This window comes from Callithrix jacchus, chromosome 15, assembly GCF_049354715.1.
Source record: "Callithrix jacchus isolate 240 chromosome 15, calJac240_pri, whole genome shotgun sequence".
In the NCBI taxonomy this organism is placed as follows: Eukaryota; Metazoa; Chordata; class Mammalia; order Primates; family Cebidae; genus Callithrix; species Callithrix jacchus.
The window spans coordinates 66914954-66940320 of NC_133516.1; the positions used below are offsets into that span (position 1 = coordinate 66914954).

Sequence of the window (25367 nt, forward strand, 5' to 3'; positions counted from 1 at the left end):
CATAGAAATACATCTGTGCATGCATAGAAAAGCATGCATTCTGGGGACAGGCCCATGCCTGGTTCTGAATGCCAACTCTCACTTGGGCACATTATTTAGCATCTTTGTACTAAAGTTCCTTCATCTGTGAAATGGAATAATAATGGCACCTACCTTTGCTGTTATTGGAGTTGTCATGAATATTTTATGGAGACAAGTGTTTCAGTTGGCAGATGTGAGAACCAAACTAGGACAAGTACTTGGGAACTGCATGACAAAGAGACGGCCTACCTCAAAAAAGGAGAATGTTTTTGGTGCTTAGAAACCCATTTCTGGCCAGGCATGGTGGCTCATGCCTGTAATCCCTATATTTTGGCAGGTCGAGGCAGGCAGATCATCTAAGGTCACGAGTTCAAGACCGGCCTGGCCAACATGGTAAAACCCCATCTCTACTAAAAATACAAAAATTAGCTGGGCGTGGTGTAAGGTACCTGTAATCCCAGCTACATAGGAGGGTGAGGCAGTAGAATTGCTTGAACCTGGGAGCAGGAGGCTGCAGTGAACCAAGATCATGCCACTGCACTTCAGCCTGGGTGACAGAGCCAGACTCCATCTCAAACAAACAAACAAAAAGAAACCTATTCTTTTTTTTTTTTTTTTTTTTTGAGATGGAGTTTCACTCTTGTTACCCAGGCTGGAGTGCAATGGCGTGATCTCGGCTCACCGCAACCTCTGCCTCCTGGGTTCAAGCAATTCTCCAGCCTCAGCCTCCTGAGTATCTGGGATTACAGGCATGCGCCACCATGCCCAGCTAATTTTTTGTATTTTTAGTAGAGACGGGGTTTCACCATGTTGACCAGGATGGTCTCGATCTCTTGACCTCGTGATCCACCTCAGCCTCCCAAAGTGTTGGAATTACAAAAAGAAACCTATTCTTGAGTCTCAGCTCCTGGCTTAGTCAGTCATGAGACCTCAAGAAAGTCATTCACCTCTCCAGGCTTCTCTGAGCTTGTTCGTAGAATGGGAATAACAGTTTCAATCTAGAAGGGTTTGGGGGGGTGAATAAAGCAATCATGAGGCAGTGTAGTGTAATGGGTTAAGAACACTGGCATTAGCCAGGTGTGGTAGCTCATGCCTGTAGTTTCAGCACTTTGAGAGGCCATGGCAGGAGGATGGCTTGAGCCCAGGAGTTTGAGACCAGCCTGGGCAACATAATGAGACCTCTTCTCTATAAAAAATAAATAAAATTAGGCAGGCATGGTGGTACAAGCCTGTCATTTCAGCTACTCGGGAGGCTGAGGTGGGAGGATCGCTTGAACCTAGGAGGTCGAGGCTGCAGTGAACTGTGATCATGTCACTGCATTCCAGCCTGGGTGACAGAGCGAGACCCTGTCTCAGAAAGAAAAGAAAAAGCACAGATGTTGGTATCCCAGACCTAAGTGCAAGATCTTATCTCCACTCTGTCCTTTCTTAAGTAAGTTAGCCTCTTGTAAGCCCTCATTTTCTCCACCTGTAAAATGGGAAAATAGCAGTACTGTCCATGGGGTTCTTGGAAAACGTAAGCATGATAATGTATCTGAAGCGTGTTGCCAGTGCTTGATGCCCAGCACTTGATCATAGAAGCTGTTGCTAGATTGTGGTTATTTTTTTAGATCACAAGTGTGAACACTTTTTTGGAAAGGTTAAGGAACTCAGTTGGGGAGCTCCTCCAGGGCAGCAAGTCCTCAGTCCCTGGACTAGACCTGGGCTCCTAGTCCCTGGACTAGACCTGGACTAGACCTGGACTAGACCAGTGGCCAGTTCATAGTAGGTGCTTAGAAAACATTTGTAGAGGGACAGAACCCATGACTTATTTTCCCTTGCACATAAAAGTGTCCACTATCACATAGAGTGTGGGGAGGTGGGAGGAGTACCTGGGAAAAGCACTCCTGTGAGGTGGAGGGCTTACATACTAGCCCACGGACAGGAAGAACTTGAAGATGCCTGATGCCTGCTCTCCTCACTCCCCACAGGGCCAGATGTGGAGGCTCATCTCAGGAAGCTGGGCCTGGGCTACCGTGCCCGCTATGTGAGTGCCAGTGCCCGAGCCATCCTGGAAGAACAGGGTGGGCTAGCCTGGCTGCAGCAGCTACGAGAGGCCTCCTATGAGGAGGCCCACAAGGCCCTCTGCACCCTGCCTGGAGTGGGCACCAAGGTGAGGCCTCAGGGTAGGAGCTGCCCTTTCCACTGACACTGAGAAGAGAGCAGGAAATGAGCCAAGCCTGGGAGCTGGGTGGAGGCTTGCTTCCTGAGGTAGAGCAGGAAAGAGAAAGGATATAAGTAGATGTGTTTTTTTGTTTGTTTTTTTCTTTTTTTTTTTTTTTTTTTGAGACCGAGTTTCACTCTTGTTGCCCAGGCTGGAGTGCAATGATGCAATCTTGGCTCACTGCAACCACCACCTCCCAATTCAAGTGATTCTCCTGTCTCAGCCTCCAAAGTAGCTGGGATTAGAGGCATGCACCACCACACCCGGCTAATTTTGTATTTTTAGTTGAGACGGGGTTTCTCCATGTTAGTTAGGCTGGTCTCAAACTCCTGACCTCAGGCGATCCACCCACCTCAGCCTCCCAAAGTGCTAGGATTACAGGCGTGAGCCACCATGTCCAGCCAGTAGATGTTTTATGAGAGAAAAAAGCAGAGTGCAGAAAGAGGGAAAGGATATAGCCCTTTAAATGAATTTCTAGAAAGACCATTTCTTCAGATGTAACACATATATGGCTCTATATATAAGCAGAAATTTCCAGAAGGAAATTGCAGGAAACGAAATAGTAGATTCCTTTGGGGAGACAAATGGGAAGATATTTCTTCTTTTCAGGGTTTTTTTTTTCCTTTTTTTTTATAGAAACAGGCTCTTACAATGTTGCCTAGGCTGGTCTTAAAACTCTTGCCCTCAAGTAGTGTTCCTGCTTTGGCCTCCCAAAATGCTGGAATTACAGGCATGAACCACTGCTCCTGGCCACATTTTGTTCCTTTCATAAAATTACATGTATTGACAAAACTTTTTGTTTGATGTCAATAGGGTTAACTGGCAATAAAATGATTGGAAATTAGGCATTTGTCTTTTTTTTTTGAGAGAGTCTTGCTTTGTTGCCAGGTTAGATTCAGCTCACTGCAACCTCCCAGGTTCAAACAATTCTGCCTCAGCCTCCCAAGCAGCTGGGACTACAGGCACGCACCACCACATCCAGCTAATTTTTGTATTTTTAGTAGAGATGGGATTTCACCATGTTGGTCAGGATGGTCTTGATCTCCTGACCTCATGACCCACCCACCTCGGCCTCTCAGAGTGCTTGGATTACAGGCATGAGCCACCACACCAACCTTTTTTTTTCTCTTTACGCTTCTCTGCAGTTTAAGAAATTAATTTTTGCTTAAAGAATTTTTTTGATGGGCTCTAGACTACAGCCTAACATTAAATCTTAGTTCTGCCTATTCTCAGCCACGTGACTTTGGCCGGGTCACTTCACCTTTCAGAACCTCAGTTTTCTTGTCTGTAAAATGGGTGTGGTGATACCGTCTTCCCAGGTTATGATAAGAACCTGGCCCACATAGGTGTTCACCCAGTACCAGTTTTTTTTACAGCTATTTCAGTGTATTCATAGGCTGGGCATGGTGGCTCACGCCTGTAATCCCAGCATTTTGGGAAGGCGAGGTAGGTGGATCACTTGAGGTCAGGAGTTCGAGACCAGGTTGGCCAACATGGTGAAACCCCGTCTCTACTAAAAATACAAAAATTAGCCACATGTGATGGGAGGTTGAGGCAGGAGAATTGCTTGAACCTGGGAGGCAGAGGTTGCAGTGAGCCAAGATTGCACCAGTGCACTCCATCCTGGGCAACAGAGCAAGACTCCATCTCTAAAAACAAAGTGTATTCATAGATAGTATTTATTGATTGAGAATATAGAACAACAGTTACCCCAGAGTGAACAAGAAAGCAGCTGGCTTTGGGGCTATAAGCAAGATGGTGGCCAGATGCTGCCCTTCTTCCTCAAGGACTCATTCTGTGTCTGTCAAAGGTGGCTGACTGCATCTGCCTGATGGCCCTAGACAAGCCCCAGGCTGTGCCTGTGGATGTCCACATGTGGCAGATTGCCCAACGTGACTACAGCTGGCACCCTACCATGTCCCAGGCAAAGGGCCCAAGCCCCCAGACCAACAAGGAACTGGGTGAGGAGAGAAAGTGGGCTGTAGGGGCTGGCAGTGGGCTGGGATGGTTGAATCTTCTCTCTTAGTCACCTCTCCCTCAGACCCTACCTCTGTTGATGGGTCACAGAAGGGGTCAAATTAACAGCCTCATCACTTCTGATTTAGGAAACTTTTTCCGGAGCCTGTGGGGACCTTATGCTGGCTGGGCACAAGCAGTGAGTATACCTAGGTTTCCCATTCTCCAGCCGAGACCCCCATAGGACTTCTCCTCCAGCCCTAACCCAGTGGACTCTTCCACCACCACCACCCCAGGTGGCCCTAAAGGACTCTCCAGCCACCTGTCCCAACCCCAGTGGACTCTCATTGCCTTTGGCCCTGTTCCCCATGGACTCTTCCACATCCCAACACTGTCACTAGTCCCACCAGCCCCTACCGCAGTGTACCCTCCTCCCCACCCAGACTCCACCCTCCTACAGGTGCTATTCAGTGCTGACCTGCGTCAATCCCGCCGTGCTCAGGAGGCACCAGCAAAGCGCAGAAAGGGTTCCAAAGGGCCGGAAGACTAGATGGGGCGCCCTGGACAAAGGAATTCCCCAAGCACCTTCCTCTCCATTCCCCACTTCTGTCTCCCCATCCCTACCCAGTCTCATGTTGGGGAGGGGCCTCCCTGCAACTACCTCAAGGGCCAGGTACCCCCAAATCAAGCAGTTTGCACAACAAGGTTGGGTGGGGGCTATTTGGGGAAACAAAGCCAACAATGGTTTTATCTTCTTCCCTTTATTACAAGAAGGAACAATAAAATAGAAACATTTGTATGGAAAATGCAGTGAGGAATGCTGGGGAAGTGGGTGAGGAGGGGACAGGGCAGGGAAACTCCCAGTTTAGGGAGGGAAGGGGAGCAGGCTGCCCTCAAGCCCTCTCACGTAGGGAATCCTGACCCGTAGGGGATCCTGACCCGAGGTCCAGGGCCCTAGAGCTGGCGGGGCAGTGTGGGGGACAGTTCTGGGCCTGGCTCTATGTAGCAGTCTCGACAGCAGCAGCCAGCTGCCGGCCCTGCAGGGGAAGAGAGAACAGAGCTGGCCACAGGGGCAGGCCCTCCCCTCCAGCCCAGGTGCCTCTTCATGAACTACCCATGCTCTTCTGCAGAGCCTGCTGCTCACCCCCAGCCGCTGGTGTTAGCAGCTCCCCGTGGCTTGCCGTCTGCCCCTGCCCCTCCTGGCTGGTGCCCAGCTGCAGCTTCCTCATGTGTCGCACCACAGCTGTGGCATTGAAGGCTTGCTGTAGGCAGAGGGAAGAAGGGACTTTTGAGAGAGTCAAAAGTCATGGGGCAAGGGCGCAGTGGGATTCTTGCAATTGTTCTGTTATTTTCATTCAGATGTTATTTTATTGATTTCCCGAAAGCCCCTGAAAAACCTCTACAAGGCTTTATTATATATTTATACACACATGCACATATGTTAAATGTATGTATATATATAAAAATAGACACATAACTCCATATTACTATGTAATAGCAAACACTATATAACACTGTATGTCAGCTACTGCTCTAAGCACTTTACATAGTAATTCACTTAATTTTCACAAGTCTTTGAGGTATGTACTATTAATATCACCATTTCCTTTTTCTTTTTTTTTTTTGAGACGTAGTCTCACTCTGTTGCCCAGGCTGGCATGCAGTGGCATGATCTCGGCTCAGTGCAACCTCTACCTCCCAGGTTCAAGCAGTTCTCCTGCCTCAGCCTCCTGAGTAGCTGAGATTACAGATATGCACCACCACACCCAGCTAATATCACCATTTTTAAAGAAGCAAACTGAGGCCGGGCACAGTGGCTCACGCCTGTAATCCCAGCACTTTGGGAGGCCAAGGCGGGTGGATCACGAGGTCAAGAGATCGAGACCATCCTGGTCAACTTGGTGAAACCCTGTCTCTACTAAAAATACAAAAATTAGCTGGGCATGATAGTACATGCCCGTAGTCCCAGCTACTCAGGAGGCTGAGGCAGGAGAATTGCCTGAATCCAGGAGGCGGAGGTTGCGGTGAGCCGAGATCGCGCCATTGCACTCCAGCCTGGGTAACAAGAGCGAAACTCCGTCTCAAAAAAAAAAAGCAAACTGAGGCATAGAAAGCTGAAGTAACTTGCCCAGGTGTGTGTGTGTCTCCAGTCAACATGTCCAACTAGCTGTCCCACACACCCCTCAAATTCACCATGTCTAAAACTTAAAACCATGCCTCCAAGACATGTTTCTGTCCCTGTGATTACCATCTCAGTCCTGGTACCACTGTCCACTCTGTTCCCAACCACAAACTTGGGCCAGCCCTTGACATCTCTTTCCCCCAACGTCCATTCCATCATCACGTCTTAGTTCCACCTCCTAAATGACCCCTGGATCAACTGTTGTTCTCCACCCATGCTGCTACTACTGTGATCCAAACCTTTAACCTCTCCTGCCCATATCTCTCTCACAGCCTCCTAATGGGTCACCCAATCTTTACTCCATGCCATTCTCTGCATCCCGAGAGCTCTTTCTTTTTTTTGAGAGGGAGTCTCACTTTGTCAGCCAGGCTGGAGTGCAGTGGTATGATCTCGGCTCACTGCAACCACCACCTCCCAGGTTCAAGTAATTCTGCCTTAGCCTCCCAAGCAGCTGGGATTACAGGCACGTACAACCATGTGTGGCTAATTTTTGTATTTTTAGTAGAGACAGGGTTTCACCACATTGGCCAGGCTGGTCTCAAGCTCCTGATCTCAGGTGATCTGCCCACCTCAGCCTCCCAAACTGCTGGGATTATAGGCGTGAGCCACCTTGCCTAGCCCTGAGAGCTGTTTCTATGCAGCAGATTCTTGCCTAAGATTTTGCTGGGGCTCCTTGGTGCCCTCAGGATCAAGTTGGTGCTCCCCTGTGGCATCTGAGGCCCTAAGAGGCCTGGCCCCTATCTGCCTCTCCAACCTGGGCTCCTGCCTCTCAGTCCTCCCAGGCCCTCCTGTCTGGCCAGGCTTAGCATTGGCACTTCCCTGAATGGCTGCAGACATTCCACTATGCCTGGCTGATTCCTACTTCACTGACAGCTCTGTCAGGTCATCACCACATTTATGATCTTTCCCAGACCCCATAGGCCGAATCAGATGTCTCCTGAAGAATTATAGCTTCTCACTCAAGACTTGGAGGTGAGGGAACCTCTCTGGAAAAGGGAAGATATTGGGAGTGTTTGTTGAATGAATGGAGTTCTTCAGTAAGGATCCCTAGGCAGTTACTGTATGACTAGCTTGGTGCTAGGTGCTGTGCAAGCTGAGCATGGGTAGGGATGGGGAGGAGTCGTGGGGAGGCTCGGACCAGAACTAAGGATACGGACTCACCTTCCACTTGCTCTTAGCAAAGTTCTTCTTGATCTGCTCACTCACCGACTGGTGGATATTCTTATCTAGAGCCGTATCGCCTGCAATCCTAGAATGAGGTTATGTGATGGGTTGCCTATGAGGGCAGAGGCAGACCTAGGGGCCCCAGATCCCACCCAGCTCACAGCTTGTGTGAATTCTCACCATGGGTGCTGCAAGGCCTGCTCACAAGTGAATCTTTTCTCTGGGTCCTTCTCCATCAAGTGCCGGATGAAATCTTTGGCTAAACCCCCAAGACAAAAGCAGAGAGTGACAGCATGGTAGTGCCTGTGGACTCCCACCAAGATCATACCCACTCCCTCAGGTCTGGCCTGGCATCAAAACAAGACAAAGAGGCCAGATCAGTCCGTGCCCTACCCCACCCTACCTGTGCTCTTCTTCAAATCCTCCCGCCCCACCCCAAGCCTTCCAGCTCTTTCCTTTATCTCTTAAGAAAAATTTGTTCTTGGCCAGGCACAGTAGAGAGGCCAAGGCAGGTGGATCTCCTGAGATCAGGAGTTTGAGACCAGCCTGACCAATATGGTAAAACTCCATCTCTACTAAAAATACAAAAATTAGCCAGGCATGGTGGCGTGCAGCTGTAGTCCCAGCTACTCGGGAGACAGGCGGAGAACTGCTTGAACCCAGGAGGTGGAGGTTGCAGTGAGTCAAGATCGTGTCGCTGTACTCCAGCCTGGGAGACAGAGCAACACTTTGTCTCAAAAAAAAAAAAAAAAGAAATAGAAAAACTTGTTCTTGAGTAATCTCAGTGTATTTATACCCATGCATAAACAATTGATAGTAGCTTCACCGGTTTGCTTCTCAATAGGGGGCACAAAAGGAGGGATGATAATGTTTATGGTGGTGTTTTAGGCATTAGAAGTCAGTAGGAAAAGTTTCAAATAGACTATGTTTGAAGATTGAACGATGAATGCCTAAAGTTTCTCACTCTAGGAGCCAAGCAGAGGGAAGCGCCCGGGGTGGGGTGTCTGGTTTCAAAGACAGCTCTTAGTGTAGCGCTGGAGAATCGGACAGAAGGAAGGCAGGAGGGAGACCGCCCCCAAAGCAGGTGAGGGAAGGACCAGAGGCAGGGCCCAGGGGAAAAGGGAAAAGCCCCAAATACCAGAGTCAGAGATGTCGTCCCAGTAAGGAGAGTCAAACTCGTACTCGGCCTTCAAAATCTGTTCAAAGAGTTTGGCATCATTCTCGTCATAGAACGGGGGGTAACCGCAGAGCCTGGGCAGGGAGAAACTCATCCTCATTTCCACTTTCAGATGCACCCATTGGCTCTGGGGTGGAGCGCTGGGGCAGTCCCAGGGGTCAGGCAGAACCCACAGGAAGGAGTTCCCTATGGAAACTCTACACAGCCCTACTTGCCTGCTCACTCGCCTTCTAGCTACATTGTCCTTTCTGTTTCTTGAATGTGTTGCCATCTTGCCCTCCTCAGGGCCTTTGCACTTGCCGTCGCCTCTGCCTACGCCACTCTTTCCCCACACCTTGAATGTCTGGCTCCCTCACCACTCAGACATCACCTCCACAGCAAGCCTGTCCCTGACCTCCCTACTGAAATGGCATCACCCCCATCTCCCTATCCCTGCTTGGTTTCTCTCCACAGCATTTATTCATTCATTCATTCATTCATTCATTCATTCATTCATACGTCACTACACAGCATTTATTTTTATCTCCTGAAATTATTTTGTAGATTTATTTACTTGTTGATTGGCTGTCTTCCCTACTAGAAAGAAAGCTCCCTGAGGGCAGGCACTTTGTCTGGTTTGTTCTCTGCTAAATCCCAGTGCTTGGCACAGTGGCCAAAACATAGTATCTACTGAATGAATTAATATTAGTAATTGATTGGTAGAAGGAAGAAAGAAAGGGAAAGAAGGGGAGGGAGGGAGGAAGGAAGGAATAGCAAAGGGAGGAAGAGAGGAAAGCAGGCGCGAGAGGACAACTCCGGAGCCACAGCCTACCATGGCTAAGCCCCACTTACAGGATGTAGGCAATGACACCTATGGACCAGCAATCCACAGCCTTGCTGTAGGGCTTCTGGGCCAGGACCTCAGGGGCTATGGAGGGAAGAGGACATGGTGGTGACAAATCTCTGCCATTCAGCTCCTGGTTCCCCCCACCACCACAGCCCCAGCCCAGGGCCCTCCGCACCCACGTATCCCGGAGTTCCACAGGCGGTGGAGAGCACACTGCCCGGGTCCTCCATCTTGGAGAGGCCAAAGTCGGAGATCATGATTTTGGAGTCTTCATCCAGGCTGTAGTACAGCAGATTCTCTGGCTTGGAGGGCAGGAGGGAAGGGAAGGGGCAATCAGAGATGGTTAGAGGCCAGTAGAACTTTCTGCCTCTTCAAGCACCTACTGAGAAATAATGGATCACCCAAAAGCCACTGTGGCTTCATGGCTGCCATAAGAAAATCAAGGAAGTTCTCAAGAAGCCCAAAAATTCCAGGAAGGACAAGGGCCAAGAGAGTGTGAGAGAGAACTTTCTATAAACCTCAGGTGTGCACTGTAAAGCCCTAAAGAAATTTTTGAGTGCCTACTGTATGCCAGACCCTGGATTAGTGCTTGATTTCATGTCATCCTCACCACATCTCTGCCAAGCCAGTCTGAATAATCCCGTTTTACAGATGAAGAAACTGATGCCTTCAGAGGCAAAGTGACTTGCCCAAGAACCCATACTTAGGGAGTAGAAGGGCCAGAATTCAAGCCCCAGTGCCCTTGTAGACTGGATTGAGATGGACTGCTAAATGTGAGCCCCATCGCTATTTCTGAGGAGTAGGATTTCAGGGATTTCTGGCCTTTTTTTTTTTCTTTTTGAAACCGAATCTTGCTCTTTCGCCCAGGCTGGAGTGCAGTGGTGCAATCTTGGCTCACTGCAACCTCTGCCTCCTGGGTTCAAGTGATTCTCCTGCCTCAGCCTCATGATCCACCTGCCTCAGCCTCATGATCCACCTGCCTTGGCCTCCCGAAGTGCTGGAATTACAGGCATGAGCCACCGTGCCCAGCCTCTGGCATTTTTCTTTATGCTTTGCTGTTCCATCAACGTTTTCTACAAAAAGGGAATAAGATTTTTTTTTAGATGAAGTCTCATTCTGTTACCCAGGCTGGAGTGCAATGGTGCAATCTTCGCTTACTGCAACCTCCGCCTCCCAGGTTCAAGTGATTCTCCTGCTTCAGCCTCCCAAGTAGCTTGGATTACAGGCACCTGCCACCACACGTGGCCAATTTTTGTATTTTTGGTAGAGTCGGGGGCAGGGGAGGGGGGGTTTCACCATGTTGGCCAGGCTGGGCTCTAACTCCTCACCTTAAGTGATCCACCCATCTTGCCTCCCGAAGTGCTGGGATTACAGGTGTAAGCCACCATGCCTGGTGAGTCTTTTTTTTTTTAATCAGAAGAAGACATAACATTTTATTTGGATAAAATACTAGCACAATTCACTTTTGTGTTCCTTTGAGTATCTGGACTAGAATGGGAGGAGGCAGATTAAGGGTTACAAGATCCACCTTGTAGATGGAAATCCAAGGCTCAGTGAGGGGGTGAAAGTTGTCCAAGGTCAGACAGTTTGGGGTTTGCAAAGGCTCCACCTCTGGGTACCCCAGCCCACCACACCCCATCAAGCCTCACCTTGAGATCCCGGTGTACAATGCCCAGGTCATGCAGGTACTTCACAGCATCCAGCACCTGGAAGATGAGGCGGCTGGCGTCCCGCTCTGTGTAGAAGCCTTTTTCCACAATACGATCAAACAGCTCCCCACCTGACACCCTGCAACAGGGGATAGGGCAGTCTGGCCAAGAGGGTTGAGACAGCAGGGAGAGGTGTGTTGGGGGTGGGGGGCAGGCAGAGGTGGGGCCACTCACAGCTGCATGATGAGGTAAAGGTGGCCCCCACTCTCATAGATGTCATCCAGGGCTACAATGTTGGGGTGCTTGATCCTGAAAGGAGAAATGAGGTGGCTTAGCTAGGCATAGTGGTGTGCACCTGTAGTCCAAGCTACTTGGGAACTTGGGAGGCTGAGGCAGGAGGATCGCTTGCTCCCAGCAGTTCGATGCTGCAATCTGTTATGATTGCACCTGTGAATAGCCACTGTACTCCATACTCCAGCCTGGACAACAGAGTGACACCCTTAAAAAAAATGGGTTGGGCATCGTAGCTAATGCCTGTAATCTCAGCACTTTGGAAGGCGAGGAGGGCAGATCACAAGGTCAGGAGTTTGAGACCAGCCTGACCAACATGACGAAACCCTGTCTCTACTAAAAATACAAAAATGAGCTGGGTGTGGTGGCATGCACCTGTAATCCCAGCTACTCAGGAGGCTGAGGCAGGAGAATGGCTTGAACTCCTGAGGTGGAGGTTGCAGTGAGCTGAGATGGTGCCATTGCACTCCAGCCTGGGTGACAGAGTGGGACTCTTTCTCAAAAAAAAAAAAAAGTGGTTTAGAGTTCAGGACAGCTTGCACCGCACCCCTCCCAACACACACACACACACACACACACTGCCTGCAAACCTGTGGAGGACAAACCAGGGATCTAGGCCCCAAAAGGAAAAGCTGGCTTACCAGGCTTGATTATCATTGCTTGGAAGGTGAGAGAGCAGAGGGATAGACACTGGGCTCTGACACACACAGACCTGGGTCCAAATCCTGCCTCTGTCACATTTTGCTATTTGGGTGCAGGACTTTGCACTTCATGACAATGATCAATAATATGACCTTTTTTTTTTTTCAGCAGATGGAGTCTCCTGTGTTATCTAGGCTGGAGTGCAGTGGCTCTGCAACCTCGAACTGCTGGGCTCAAGTGATCTCTTCTGTCAAGTAGCTGATACCAGCAGGCTCACCACTGTGCTCAGATGATACATGACTTTTTTTTTTTTTTTTTGAGACAGGGTCTCACTCTGTCAACTAGGCTGGAGTGCAGTGGCACAATCACAGCTCACTAAAACCTTTACCTCCTGGGCTCAGGTGATGCTCCCACCTCAGCCCCCTGAGTAGCTGGGTCTACAGGCACGTACAACCATGCCTAGCTAATTTTTGTATTTTTTGGTAGAGACAGGGTTTCATCATGTTGCCCAGGTCAGTGTCGAATTCCTGGGCTCAAACAATCCTCCTGCCTTGACCTCCCAAAGTGCTGGGATTACAGGTGTGAGCCACTGCACCCAGCCTGATATATGCCTCTTAAGAGTTTTCTGGCCAGGCGGTGGCTCACACCTGTAATCATAGCACTTTGGGAAGCCAAGGCAGGAGGATCACTTGAGGTCAGGAGCTCCAGACCAGCCTGGCCAACATGATGAAACCCTGTCTCTACTAAAAATACAGAAAAATTAGTTGGGCGTAGTGATGGGCACCTGTAATCCCAGCTACTCAGGAGACTGAGGCAGGAGAGGTGCCTGAACCCGGGAGGTGGAGGTTGCAGTGAGCCCAGATCACGCCACTAAACTCCAACCTAGGTGACAGAGTGAGATTCTGTCTCAAAAAAAAGGGGGCTTGAGGTTCTGTGTTTACACATTTATCAGCCTCCCCCACCAGACATAAGCTCCCTGAATCCAGAGGCTTTGTCTTGATGGCCAGTGTTCCTCTAGCACCTGGTACAGGGTAGGTGCTAGATTTAATGTAACCTCTCTGAGCCTCAGTTTCTTTACCTATAAAATAAAGCCAATGATAGTACTTCCCTCAAAATGTTGGGGTGAGGATCATGTGAGATAATGCAGGTAAGGTGCTTGGCAGTGCCTGGCACAGAGTAAATATTCATAAGTGAATAAATAATGGTAATTGATCTTTTTTTTTTTTTTTTCTGGAGATGGAGTTTTGCTCTTGTTGCCCAGGCTAGAGTGCAATGAATGGTGCAATCTTGGCTCACTGCAACCTCTTCTGCCTTCTGGATTCAAATGATTCTCCTGCCTCAGCCTCATGAGTAGTTGGGATTACAGGCATGTGCCACCATGCCTGGCATTTTGTATTTTTAGTGGAGATGGGGTTTCTCCAAGCTGGTCAGGCAGTAATTGATCTTGATGATGAGGAAGGCTCAGCTGTGCCACAGATTTGTCATGTGACTGTGTACAAGTCCCTTGTCCTCTCTGGGTCTCATTAGAAATGCTCTGTCCAGGGACTGGGAGTGGTGGCTCATGCCTGTAATCCCAGCACTTTGGGAGGCCAAGGTGGGTGAATTACCTGAAGTCAGGAGTTCGAGACCAGCCTGGCCAACAGCGAAACCCCACCTCTACTAAAAATATGAAAATTAGCCAGGCATGGTGGCAGGTGCCTGTATTCCAGCTACTATTGAGGCCGAGGCAGGAGAATTGCTTGAACCTTAGAGGCAGAGGTTGCAGTAAACCAAGATTGTGCCACTGCGCTCCAGCCAGGGCGACAGAGTGAGACTCCAACTCAAAAAAAAGGTCTGCCCAGGGTGGTTGGAAGTTCAGGGGAGAGATGGGAAATGATTCTCTGTAAGTTTTCCAGTGAGGACAGGAGGTTTCATATCAGTATGAGCAATTCATAGACCAGTTTGCTGTGGATTTAGTCAGGGGGTCAGCAGACAGGCATTTTTAAACTTGCTGAGTGGCTTTAATATGTGAGGGGAACTTGAGTAGGTCCAGAGACAAAACCAACTGAGATATGTGGGTTCAACCCATGTTCAGGATGGATCTTTACACCTGATTGTACAGTTAAACCCCGGTTACTAAGCACTGGCATCTCCATCACATCTGTCATGTTAGCTGTGTGCCAGGTCCTTGAAATAAAGGACCTCTGATATTCCCGACAACCCTGCCAAGTGGAAATTGTGATCCCCATTTTATAAATGAGCAATTTGAGGCTTAGAGAGTTTAAATGACTTTTTCAAAGCAGGGAAGGAGGAGGATGGGAGGGCCAAGGCAGGGTCAACTTGGGGCAGGGAAAGGCTGTGGCCCACGCACTTGTGCAGGACAGCAATCTCATTCTCCATGCTGCCTTCCTTGCCCTCCAGGGCCTTCTTGGCGATGCATTTGATGGCCACCAGCTTCTGCGTCCTCTTATCTTCTGCCAGGATCACCTCCGAGAAGGCCCCCCTATAGGGAGAGGGGATTCACAAGGTGAAGAACTGGAACCCCAGCTTCCCTCCAGCCTCTCCTCCATCCCCTATGGGTTCTGTAACCACTGCTGGATCAAGGATGTGGATGATCCTCCCCAGTCACTCAACCATCCCCTGGTTCCAGAGGTCATCACATAACCCAGGCCTGGTCAGTCAAAGTAGTCTCTCCCCTAACCACAGTAATCGGTCACGTGATGCAAGCCAGGTTACTTGGCACTTTGAGAATGGGGCTCCTGCTGAGCTGGTACCATGTAAGCCTGGAGCTAATGGTGATCATCTTTTCCATCACTTGGGGAGAGCCTGCTTGGGAATGAAATCAACACAGAGGAAGTCCAACCTGAGAAATGGTCAGAGACATTTCCTGATAACATTATGTGGGCCCCTGGATCCAGCCATGCCTGAAGTCTACCCCTGAGCTTTTTGATTATGTGTGCAGTTGATTCATCCCTTTTTCTGCTAATTTGAGTCATGGCTAATTTAACACTCAGAACCTTAAAATACCCTCAGCATCACCTGGGAACTTTTTTAGAAATGCAAAATCTCTATGGCTTTGGATCCTGTGTCAAAAAAAAAAAAAAAGAAAAGAAAAGAAATGCAAAACCTTAGGCCTTGTCCCAGATTTATTAAATCAGAATCCACAATTTAACAAAATCCTCAGGTGATTTGTATGCTCATTGAACTTTAAGAAGCAGTACTGGCTGGACACGGTGGCTTACACCTGTAATCCCAGCATTTTGGGAGGCTGAGGCAGGTGGATCACGAGGTCAGAAGTTCAAGCCCAGTCTGGTCAATATGGTGAAACCCTGTCTCTACTAAAAATACAAAAAGTAGCCAGGTGCAGTGGAGAATTGCTTGAACCCAGGAGGCAGAGGTTGCAATGAGCGGAGATCGTACCACTGCACTCTAGCCTGGGAGACAGAGCAAGACTCTGTCTCCAAAAAGAAAAAAAAAAGCAGTGCTTTAGAACAAGCTCTTAAAAAGGAACAAATAAACTCATTTAACTAGAGTTAACTGATTAAGGTGGATTTTCTAGGGTATTCTTTCCACATCTGTTTGTTTCTCTGGGAGAATAAGAAGTCAAGTCAAAGAAAAGCATCTCTCATGGTGAAATTTCAATCCTTAGGGGTAGTTACTGTAGTAAACTAATCACTGGTTTCCAGTCCTGTCCTTCTCCAGTTTACCCTCCAAGCTGTGACCAGAGTGACTATCCTGAATTGCACGCCTGCCAAAAAGTCTTAAATGTCTCCCTGTGGCCTATGGGACAATATCCAGCCTCCCTGGCCTGGCTTCCAAGATGCTACACAAACTGTCTCACTTTCATCTCCAGCCTCTTATTCCACTCTCCCCCCAGCCTCTGATGTTATTTTATTATTTATTTACTTACTTATTTACTTATTTTGAGATAGAGTCTTGCTCTGTTGCCCAGGCTGGAGTGCCGTGGCCCGATCTTGGCTCATTGCAACCTCCACCTCCCAGGTCCAAGTGATTCTCCTGTCTCAGCCTCCCAAGTAGTTGGGACTACAGGCACACATCACCATTTGTATGCGTGCCTATAGTCCCAAAATACACACATTTGTATTCTTAGTAGAGACGGGGTTTCAACGTATTAGCCAGGATGGTCTCCATCTCCTGACCTCGTGATCCGCCCACCTCAACCTCCCAAAGTGCTGGGATTACAGGTGTGAGCCATCGCACCTGGTGAGCCTCTGATTTTAAGCTCCACCACTCTCTGCCTCTTTTCACATGAAGCATGCCTCTATAGGCCTTTGTTTATGCTATTCCTTCTGGCTGTAATGCCCTTCTTCTTCTCTGACAAGTGCACACCTACCCATCCTTCATTCCCCAGTTCCAGTGCCCCATTCTCCAGGAAGTTTTCCCTCAGACAGAAGGCACAGCTCTCTCTCAGCTCCACAAAGCCCTCAATCCCAACCTCAATTGGAGCACAGTGCACACCCTGTAGTCATTTTTCTGTGGGTCTGTCTCCTGCACATGTCTGGGATCAACTTGAAGGGCAGAGACCAGGTTTGAGTTATTTCTGCATTCCCAGCACCAAGAACAGAGCCATCCCCAGCCTCAGTTCCCATACCTAGGCCAGAACACCCAGCTCTTGGCAGCAAGTTAGATGGACTGACTGACACCTCCATTCTCCCAACTTCTTTTTCTTCAAGGACCCAGGGATATTGGAAGAGCAACCCATGTCCCACCCATTGTCATCCAGAAGTGAAAAGCTGGGGACAGTTTAGACCCTAGGCAGTGCTGCCACAGAGCCTAGGCTGTGGGAAACAGGAAGCATTAATTGACCAGAGGAAGCACCACCCTAGACTCAGCCTCCCCTAGCCATCCAGCACCCGATCCTGCCCTGCCCTGTACTCACGTGCCCAGAACATCTCTGAAGTCATAAATGTCCCTAATGTCCTCTGCCTGCTTCCACCTGGGGCCTTCCACTGCCCCCGGCATGGCCCACTGCCCCCCGACCACAGCCAGGGCTCCTGCAAGAGAATGGAAGGAGGAGATTCAGTGGAGCCCAGTCTTCTGTCTGGAAATTTGCTGCAGGCTCCATTCAGTCATTCAACCTGCATTTATCCATCCTAGATCCATCCACTTGACAAAATCATTCAACAAACATTCATTTGTTTATTCAACATTCGGCAAATTCTCATACCTAGAGAAAAACCTTTCACGGTGGCAGCAAAATTCTTTATTTAACATAGTCAGCATTCATTCATTCATTTATTCTAGTTCACTTCCCAGTTTTCCCCCTCTCCAAATCCAAGCACCCAGGGATACCCTGACCTCTGCCAGTACAACAGATAAACCCCCAGAGCAGCTAGTAGAAGCCTGGAGGATCTCCTTGTCCCTAGAACTAGTGATGTCTCTGCCCCACCCTGGAGATTGCTGGGGTGTCTCCTTGCCCTCCTCCTCCCCACCTCCAGCCCCTGACCTCTTGGAAATCAGGTTTCCAGCAGCCTGGACTTCCAGCAATATCTCAGCCACATTTTAAAATAGCTCTTTCTGCACTGTTACCACAGCAACAACAGCCACAGCTGGAGCTCCCCAGACCTCTCCCTCCTGACTCCCCATCTGGGTCCCGGGAGCCTGAGAAATGGTCCTACCCACTCTGTCCCTTACTGGCCCCATCTCATCCTATCTAGCCTGGCCCTTCCCCTGCTGAGATCTGTCTTATCCAGCAGGAGAGGGTGGGAGTTCTCTCCCATTTATCAGATGAAGAATGGGGAGACTGAGGTTGGAGTTGGGTAGAGGCTGGGTCCAGAGGCCCAAATGACACCTGGCCTAGGGCCCCCAGCTAAGCTTGCTGAGGGTAAAGGCCATGGAATGCCCTAGGCTGATCCTTCCAATATGAAGCCAGAATGGGCCCCATTCAGCGAACACAGCCTCTCAATACATCCACAGAGGATGAGGCCAAAACAGAGCCCAGCATGCTTTGTGACCTCAGGGAGAGCACTTTCCTTCTCTCTTTTCCTCTAAGGGAGAATGAGGAGCTGGTGTCCTGACTAGAGCCTCTGGTGTGAGATTCAACTCCTGGAACAGGACCTTGTTCCTAGGGGACCCTGGCCACTCATCCCAGGGGCAGAAACTTCTAGGAAAGGAGACTTGAGCGTAAGATGTAGAGACAGACCTGGACGCCTAGCAAAATGCAACCCTCACAGATCCACAAACATCTCTGTAGCAGACACCCATACCAAGTCCCCTCCAACAGCCCTAAACTCAAACACCTGCCTCCTAGATCCAGTACACCTTGTATCCAGATCCCATGACCACACATACACTCCCAGACATCAGCACACGTGTCTACACCACACACTGCTCCAGATAGCCTTACACTCGAACATCTGCCTGTCTATCCAGACATCCCTCACCCAGCTCCCTCTTCCCAAAAGACACATCCACCCACACCAGCACAAGATGACACCCAGACACACACACACACCCTCATATACCAGACATGCCCTACACCCTCCAGCTCCTCTACCCCATCCCCTGGAAGCTCCAATATTCCAAACCAAACCCCAACTCCATAAACACCTAACTCCAAATATCCTCAGTACACAATTCTACACCCCCTCCTAACTCTGACTTGAGACCCTTAGAGCCAAATACCAGCACACACAACACGTGGATACTGCTCTAATTTAAAAAAACACGCGCATTCCCAGATCCCCCACCCACGTCTGACCCACACGACTGTCCTAAGACATTAGCACACTCCACAAGCCCCCCACCCCCATCCCATGGATACCTCCAAATGCCCACGCCCTTCCACTGTCAGGCCAGCTGAAGGCGCTCACTCAGGCCCCCTCCTCTATTACCCACTCAGTGTCCCATGGGCCCACCTGGCACTTGCTGGGCCTGGGGCAGAGGGAGGAGAAAAAGGCCCAGCCCTGCCCCTCAGGGTCTAGACCGCCCGGGAGAGTGCCCAGTGGCCACTCCTTGGGGAAGGCTACCTACCCAGAGACTGAGGGCTCCCGCCGCCCCTCCGCAGCGCCCAGGGGTGCAGGAGCGGGGGGCTAGGCTGTACCTGCAGCTGCCCCGCCGCGGGGCTGGCTGGGAGGCCCGCGGTGGCTGGCGCCGAGCTCCGGCCGCAGTCCGCGCCGCTGAGCGCCTGGGCCGCCCGCCCGTTCTCTCGCTGGGGCTGAGGCTTTGCTCCGCTCCGCCAGCTCGCTCCGCCGGCTCTCTCCGCCCGCCTGCGGCTCTGATGTCAGTGGAGGAGGAGTCTGCGGCGGAGGGACCCGGGATTGGGAGGCGAGGAGCCGCTCCAGGGCTGGGGAAGGGGCGCGGGTGGAAGCCACCTCCCTGCTTCTGGTCAGAGATCTCCTGCTAGACGCTTTCCGCCCTTGGTCTTCAGCAGCGATCCATTTCACAGCGGGGACAACTGAGGCCCAGAGAGATGATTTTCAAATCAGCGGGTGGTCGGAAGCAAAGCAGGATTCCAACCCAGTCTGTCTGAGGCTAGAGGCCGGCCAAACTCATCCTGTGGCCTGATGGTTTTCTTTCAGACCCTTAGTGGTGGTTTCTTTCAGACCCTCCTTTAGGGCTCTGTCGCCCTTCCCCTCTCCCCAACCCTTCTGTGCCCTGAAGGGAAACAGGCCCTCAGAACTGCGGGGAGAAGTGGGGGCTGGTGGGGGTTGGGGAGCATGGGAGTGGGAAAGAACCTGGAAAGAGTAGGCAATGAAGAGAGTTGAGGCGGCCATAGGGTGGGGACACCATTTGGCAGGTGGGAAAACAGAGGCCCAGGTCCCTCTGCAAGACTGAGCTGAGGCTTCAGCCCCAGACACTTGCTCCTCAGAGTGGGTGGTGGTGCCCAGAGGTCCTAGGGCAGAGGGAGGTGGGGAGGGGGAAGTTAAATCGGGATCCTGAAGCAAGCAGGCCAAAAAAGGACCGAGGTATCACGTGACTGGCTGGGCTCCAGGGTTTGATGGCTGGGAGCCAGGTTAGGGGAGGTGGGGGACAGAGCCTGCAACTAGGACAGAAGGCAAGGGGCCAAAGGTCGGCTTGTGCAAGGCCTTCCTTGGGAAGAAATTTGGTGCCCAGTGGAAGGAGGGAGCACAGGGAGCAACTCGCATGAATTGGGAACGGGGCTGGACTGGGGGCAGCCAGAGGAGGCACGGTGCTTGGGACCCCACTCTATCTCCAATGACCTCCAAGTTCCACTCACTCCCTACTCCTGAATTCCTGCATTTTCCAGCTGGTGATGGGGAGAGAACAGTGCTTATCCCCCCACTCATTTATTTTTATTTTATTTTATTTATTAGTCAAGGTCTTGCTCTGTCACCCAGGCTTCAGTGCAGTGGCATGATCACTGCTTACTGCAACCTCAAGCTCCTGGGCTCAAGTCATCCGCCCACCTCAGTCTCCCACGTAGATGGGACTACAGGTGCGTGTCACCACACCTAGATAACTTTTTATTTTTTGTAGAGATGAGGGTCTCACTATATTGCCAGGCTGGTCTCAACCTCCTGGGCTCAAGCAATCCTCCCCAATCAACTTCCCAAAGTGCTGGAATTACAGGCATGAGCCACTGCACCTGGCCAATTTATTATGCCCATCTTACAGATGACAGAGGAAGATAGCTGAGGTTCCTAGAAAGGCTTTGCAGTCTAACTGATCCTGTAACTCTCTGAACAGTCACACAGGTAACTCTCTGAACCTCAATGTCTTACTTGGGAACATGGGAATATTGATGATTGATGCAGAGTTCTGAGAATTCTATGAGATAATGATATGAAGTGCCTAGAACACTATTCAAAACATGAGAGCTAGCCTCAGTGTAAACTGAGGCTCAGAGAAAGAACTTGATTTGGCCAGGAAGAGGGGGTTAAGGGATTCCTCTTCCAAATCTCAGTATCCCAGACTTCTTGGTTTATGGAAAAATCAATCTCCTGCTCAGGGCTGAGCCCCGATTCTCTGCTATACCCACCAAACATGCCCACTGAACTGGGAGTTCTTTTGCCACAAATTCCTGTTTATCTTGATGACAACACTCCCTGGGTTATAAGGTGGCCTTTGTCCTTCTGAGGCTTGTACAACTTCTTCTCTTCTTTTTTTGAAACAGAGTCTCACTCTGTCACCCAGGCTGAAGTGCAATGGTGTCATCTCACCTCACTGCAACCTCCACCTCCTGGGTTCAAGTGATTCTCCTGCCTCAGCGTCCCAAGTAGCTGGGACTACAGGCATGAACCAGCACACCCAACTAATTTTTGTATTTTTAGTAGAGATGGGGCTTCACCATATTGGTCAGGCTGGTCTCGAACTCCCAACCTCAGGCATTCCACCCACCTCAGCCTCCCAAAGTACTGAGATTACAGGCATGAGCCACCATGCCCCGCCAACTTGTACAACTTCTATGGTGTGCTCTAAATTCTTCCTGCTTTTGAGCATTTCTGAATGCACTCATGCTTTCTTTTCTTTAACAAACACATTATCTTTATTTTGTATTTCTACTGAACAAGTGATACATGGTCATGGCAGGAAAATTGCATAACATATTAAAAACACACACAGACTATCTGATGAGATTTTTTTCACTTCCTAAGTGACAGAATCCCAATCTAAACCAGCTTCACCCAAGAGGAATCGATAGTTCACAATAGCTGCACAAGATTGCAAGAAAAACACCAGGGATCAGGGGCTTGGAGACAGGAACTGGAGATGTAGTACTCATAGAATTTGCTTTCTCTGTCTTCTCTCCTCTCTCCTTGTCTTGATTTCTCTTCACATGTTGGCCTCTTTTTCTCTGCAGAGTGATCTTCTACTTGGCAGGAAACATGGAGTGAGGCAGTCCCAGCTTTCTAATTAAACAGTAGATGGAAAGCATCCTCCCAATTTCCTATCTCAGCCTCAGGGAAGCACTCTGGCTCTGCTTGAGTGATACGGTGACATGTTCACCCCTCGGCCTCCAGAACTGTTGCCAGGAGAATTAGGGTACTATATTGAACAAGTGTACTATAATGGGCAGCCATGAGGAATGGAAGATGTATCTTGTCTAAAGGAATTAGGGGTGCCAGGGAGACAAGATTAACACATCCCTCTCAGCCAGGCTCCCACCAACCAGAGACAGCTAGTGTTCACATTTTTAGTACAATTCTTCCAGATTTTTTTGGATGCATATACATATACATCCTTCTACAGCCCCCAGTCCCAATGAGCACATTTCACGGTACTAATCAAAGTGAGTCAAGGGCCTGGCACAGTGGCTCATGCCTGTAATCCCAGCACTTTGGAAGGCTGAGGCAGGCAGATCATCTGAAGTTAGGAGTTTGAGACCAGCCTGGACAACATGGTGAAACCCCAACTCTACTAAAAATGCAGAAATTAGCTGGGCATGGTGGCGTGCACCTGTAGTCCCAGCTACTCAGGGGGCTGAGGCAGGAGAATCGCCTGAACCTGGGAGACGGAGGTTGCAGTGAGCAAAGATTGTACTTTAGCCTGAGTGACACAGAGAGACTTCATCTCAAAAAAAAAAAAAAAAAAAAGGTGAGTCAAGGAAAGTCAAATGTTCACAGGTAAAACAGGGATAATCTTTCTTTTTTGTTTAACAAAATATATGACAAAACAGTGCAGACATCTCGATCAATTCTGTCACCCAGGCTGGAGTACAGTGGCACCATCTCGGCTCACTGCAGCCTTGACTTCCCGAACTCGAGTGATTGTCCCACCTCAGCCTCCTGAGTAGCTGGGGCTACAGATGTGCACTACCATGCCTGGCTAATTTTTTTTAATTTTTTAATTTATTGTAGAGATCGAGTCTCCCTCTGTTGCCCAGACTCCTCTGGAACTCTGGACTCAAGTGACCCTCCTTCTTCAGCCTCCCAGAGTGCTGGGATTATAGGTGTGAGCCAGTGTGCCTGACCCTCATCAATTCTTGAACCTGACAGAAAGGAAGCTGTTGAAAGAGTGAGTATTTAACTAACATTAGAGAAAATGGAAGAAATCACAAGGAGGAAATAGACAGGTTTATTTTATTTATTTATTTATTTATTTATTTATTTATTTATTTATTTATTTATTGAGATAGAGTCTTACTCTGTCGCCAGGCTGGAGTGCAGTGGCCTGATTTCAGCTCACTGCAACCTCCACCTCCCAGGTTCAAGTGCTTCTCCTGCCTCAGCCTCCCAAGTAGCTGGGATAACAGGCATGTGCTTCCACGCCCCACTAATTTTTGTATTTTTAGCAGAGACGGGTTTTCATCTGTTGGCCAGGATGGTCTCAATCCCTTGATTTCATGATCTGCCTGTCTCAGCCTCCCAAAGAGCTGGGATTACAGGTGTGAGCCACTGCCCCTAGCCTATTTATTTATTTTTTGAGACAGAGTCTCACTGTGTCGCCCAGGCTGGAGTGCAGTGGGGCAATCTCGGCTCACTGCAGCCTCTGCCTCTGGGGTTCAAGCAATTCTTCTGCCTCAGCCTCCTAAGTAGCTGGAATTACAGGCACACGCCACCACTCCCGGCTAATTTTTTGTATTTTAATAGAGACGGGGTTTCTCCGTGTTGCCCAGGATGGTCGTGAACTCTTGAGCTCAGGCAATTTACCCACCTCGGCCTCCCAAAGTGCTGGAATTACAGGGGCGAGCCACCCCGTCCGACCAGACAGCTTTATTTTTAAAAATTCTTTGGCTGGGTGCAGTAGCTGAGGCCTGAATCCCAGCACTTTGGGGGGCCAAGGCAAGGTGAGTGAATCACCTGAGGTCAGGAGTTCTAGATCAGCCTGGGCAACATAGCAAAACCCCGTTTCTACTAAAAATACAAAAATTAGCCAGGTGTGGTGGCGCACACCTGTAGTTTCAGCTACTGGGAAGGTTGAAACAGGAGAATAGCTTATATCCAGGAGGTAGAGGCTGCAGTGAGCAGAGTTCCCACCACTGCATTCCAGACTGAGCAACAAAGCCAGGCTCTGTCTCAAAAATAAAAGAAACTTGGCCGGGCACGGTGGCTCAAACCTGTAATCCCAGCACTTTGGGAGGCTGAGGCAGGTGGATCACGAGGTCAAGAGATCGAGACCATCCTGGTCAACATGGTGAAACCCCGCCTCTACTAAAAATACAAAAAATTAGCTGGGCATGGTGGTGCGTGCCTGTAATCCCAGCTGCTCAGGAGGCTGAGGCAGGAGAATTGCCTGAACCCAGGAGACAGAGGTTGCGGTGAGCCGAGATCGTGCCATTGCACTCCAGCCTGGGTAACAAGAGCGAAACTCCATCTCAAAAAAAAAAAAAAAAAAGAAAGAAAGAAAAAAAGAAACTTTAACTTTTGTTACTTTTTGTTACATTTTTTTTCAAAAAGTGAAAACCCTACCCTACTCTGAAATGGTAGCCAACAATGAAAGGCAAACTTCAGACTAGGGAAATATTTTATAGATAATGGGCTTAATATTTTTATTATATAAACAGCACACAGAATTGAAAACAAACAGTAAGAACTCAATAAACAGTCAAAGGACGCAGATAAAACACAATAAACACAGGACATTTTGTATCTCACTAGTAATAAAAAAAGTACAAAGTAAAAGATAATTTGTAGCCTTTCAAATTTGAAGTTTAAAAAGCTGGTAACACTGAAGGCTCATGTTGATGTGAGGAACGAGTAGTCCCACATTCTGGCGGAAAAATGATTTGCTAAAGATCTTTTGGAAAGCAATTTGGCAGTATGCATCAAAGGCTTAAATAATGTCAAGGCCTTTTGACTCAGAGACTCCTCTTCTGGGAATCAATTTCAGAGAAGTAATCCTAAATTAGGATAAGGCTATATGCTCCAAGATTTCTGAATTATTATTATTATTTTGGCTGGGCTCACACCTATAATCCCAGCACTTCCGGAGGCCGAGGTAGGTGGATCACTTGAGCCCACGAGTTCGAGACCAACCTGGCCAACATGGTGAGACCCTATCTCTACTAAAAATACAAAAATTAGCCAGGCATGGTGGCGCATGCCTGTAACCCCAGCTACTTGGGAGGCTGAGGCAGGAGAATCACTTGAATCTGGGAGGTAGAGGTTGCAGTGATTTAGATTGTGCCACTGCACTCCAGCCTGGGCAACAGAGTGAGACCCTGTCTCAAAAAGCAACAACAATGAACCCCAAAGAATGATATGTCTTGACCTTTTGATTAAAGGTTATGATAATCACTATGTGAAAGTTAAATTCCATTTGTTATCAAATGTATGGAGAGTATTTTCAACTTATGATTCCAATAACATGAAATATTGCTGAAACAGATTTTGGAGGACATCTACTAGTCTGCC

At 49.2% G+C, this 25367-nt stretch overlaps 2 protein-coding genes across 14 annotated transcripts in view; one reads left to right on the forward strand and one right to left on the reverse strand.

The window, feature by feature from the left end:
- Positions 1 to 25367, forward strand: part of OGG1 (8-oxoguanine DNA glycosylase) — a 33606-nt gene that overhangs the window by 2236 nt on the left and 6003 nt on the right. For 2 of the 11 annotated variants that reach the window (XR_013527487.1, XM_002807602.7), the window contains exons 4-7: positions 1992 to 2173; positions 4035 to 4185; positions 4330 to 4379; positions 4641 to 4986. Coding sequence is in view for 10 of the 11 variants with exons in the window: in XM_002807602.7 (XP_002807648.2) it covers positions 1992 to 2173; positions 4035 to 4185; positions 4330 to 4379; positions 4641 to 4730 (473 nt within the window). In the remaining variant the exon portion in view is untranslated. Of the gene's footprint in view, positions 1 to 1991; positions 2174 to 2860; positions 3067 to 4034; positions 4186 to 4329; positions 4479 to 4640; positions 4987 to 12279; positions 12499 to 25367 lie in introns of those variants that run through there. The other 9 variants (XM_035276243.3, XM_035276244.3, XM_008982124.5 and 6 more) reach the window with 9 other exon arrangements.
- On the reverse strand, positions 4926 to 19321 carry CAMK1 (calcium/calmodulin dependent protein kinase I). Of its 3 annotated transcripts, none has more exons than XM_035276240.3 (12): positions 19154 to 19321; positions 16991 to 17105; positions 14462 to 14593; positions 11413 to 11487; positions 11179 to 11317; positions 9705 to 9831; positions 9535 to 9610; positions 8665 to 8777; positions 7707 to 7785; positions 7524 to 7611; positions 5325 to 5442; positions 4926 to 5217 (listed from the first exon to the last, which is right to left on the reverse strand). In XM_035276240.3, the coding sequence occupies exons 2-12, from the start codon at positions 17071 to 17073 to the stop codon at positions 5135 to 5137; spliced, it is 1113 nt and encodes a 370-aa protein (XP_035132131.2). In that variant the 5' UTR covers positions 17074 to 17105; positions 19154 to 19321; the 3' UTR covers positions 4926 to 5134. The 3 variants fall into 3 exon arrangements, with proteins under 3 accessions (XP_035132131.2, XP_035132133.1, XP_078207735.1); XM_035276242.3 differs by having other exon boundaries at positions 19084 to 19321; XM_078351609.1 differs by lacking the exon at positions 16991 to 17105.

Excerpts from the sequence above, each read along its gene's own strand:
- CAMK1 (XM_035276240.3), bottom strand. The coding sequence starts at position 17,073 with ATGCCGGGGGCAGTGGAAGGCCCCAGGTGGAAGCAGGCAGAGGACATT. Across the intron at positions 11,318-11,412 it reads CTTTACCTCATCATGCAGCT|GGTGTCAGGTGGGGAGCTGT; the intron begins GTGAGTGGCCCC and ends CCCCTGTTGCAG. Across the intron at positions 7,612-7,706 it reads CAGGCCTTGCAGCACCCATG|GATTGCAGGCGATACGGCTC; the intron begins GTGAGAATTCAC and ends ACCTCATTCTAG.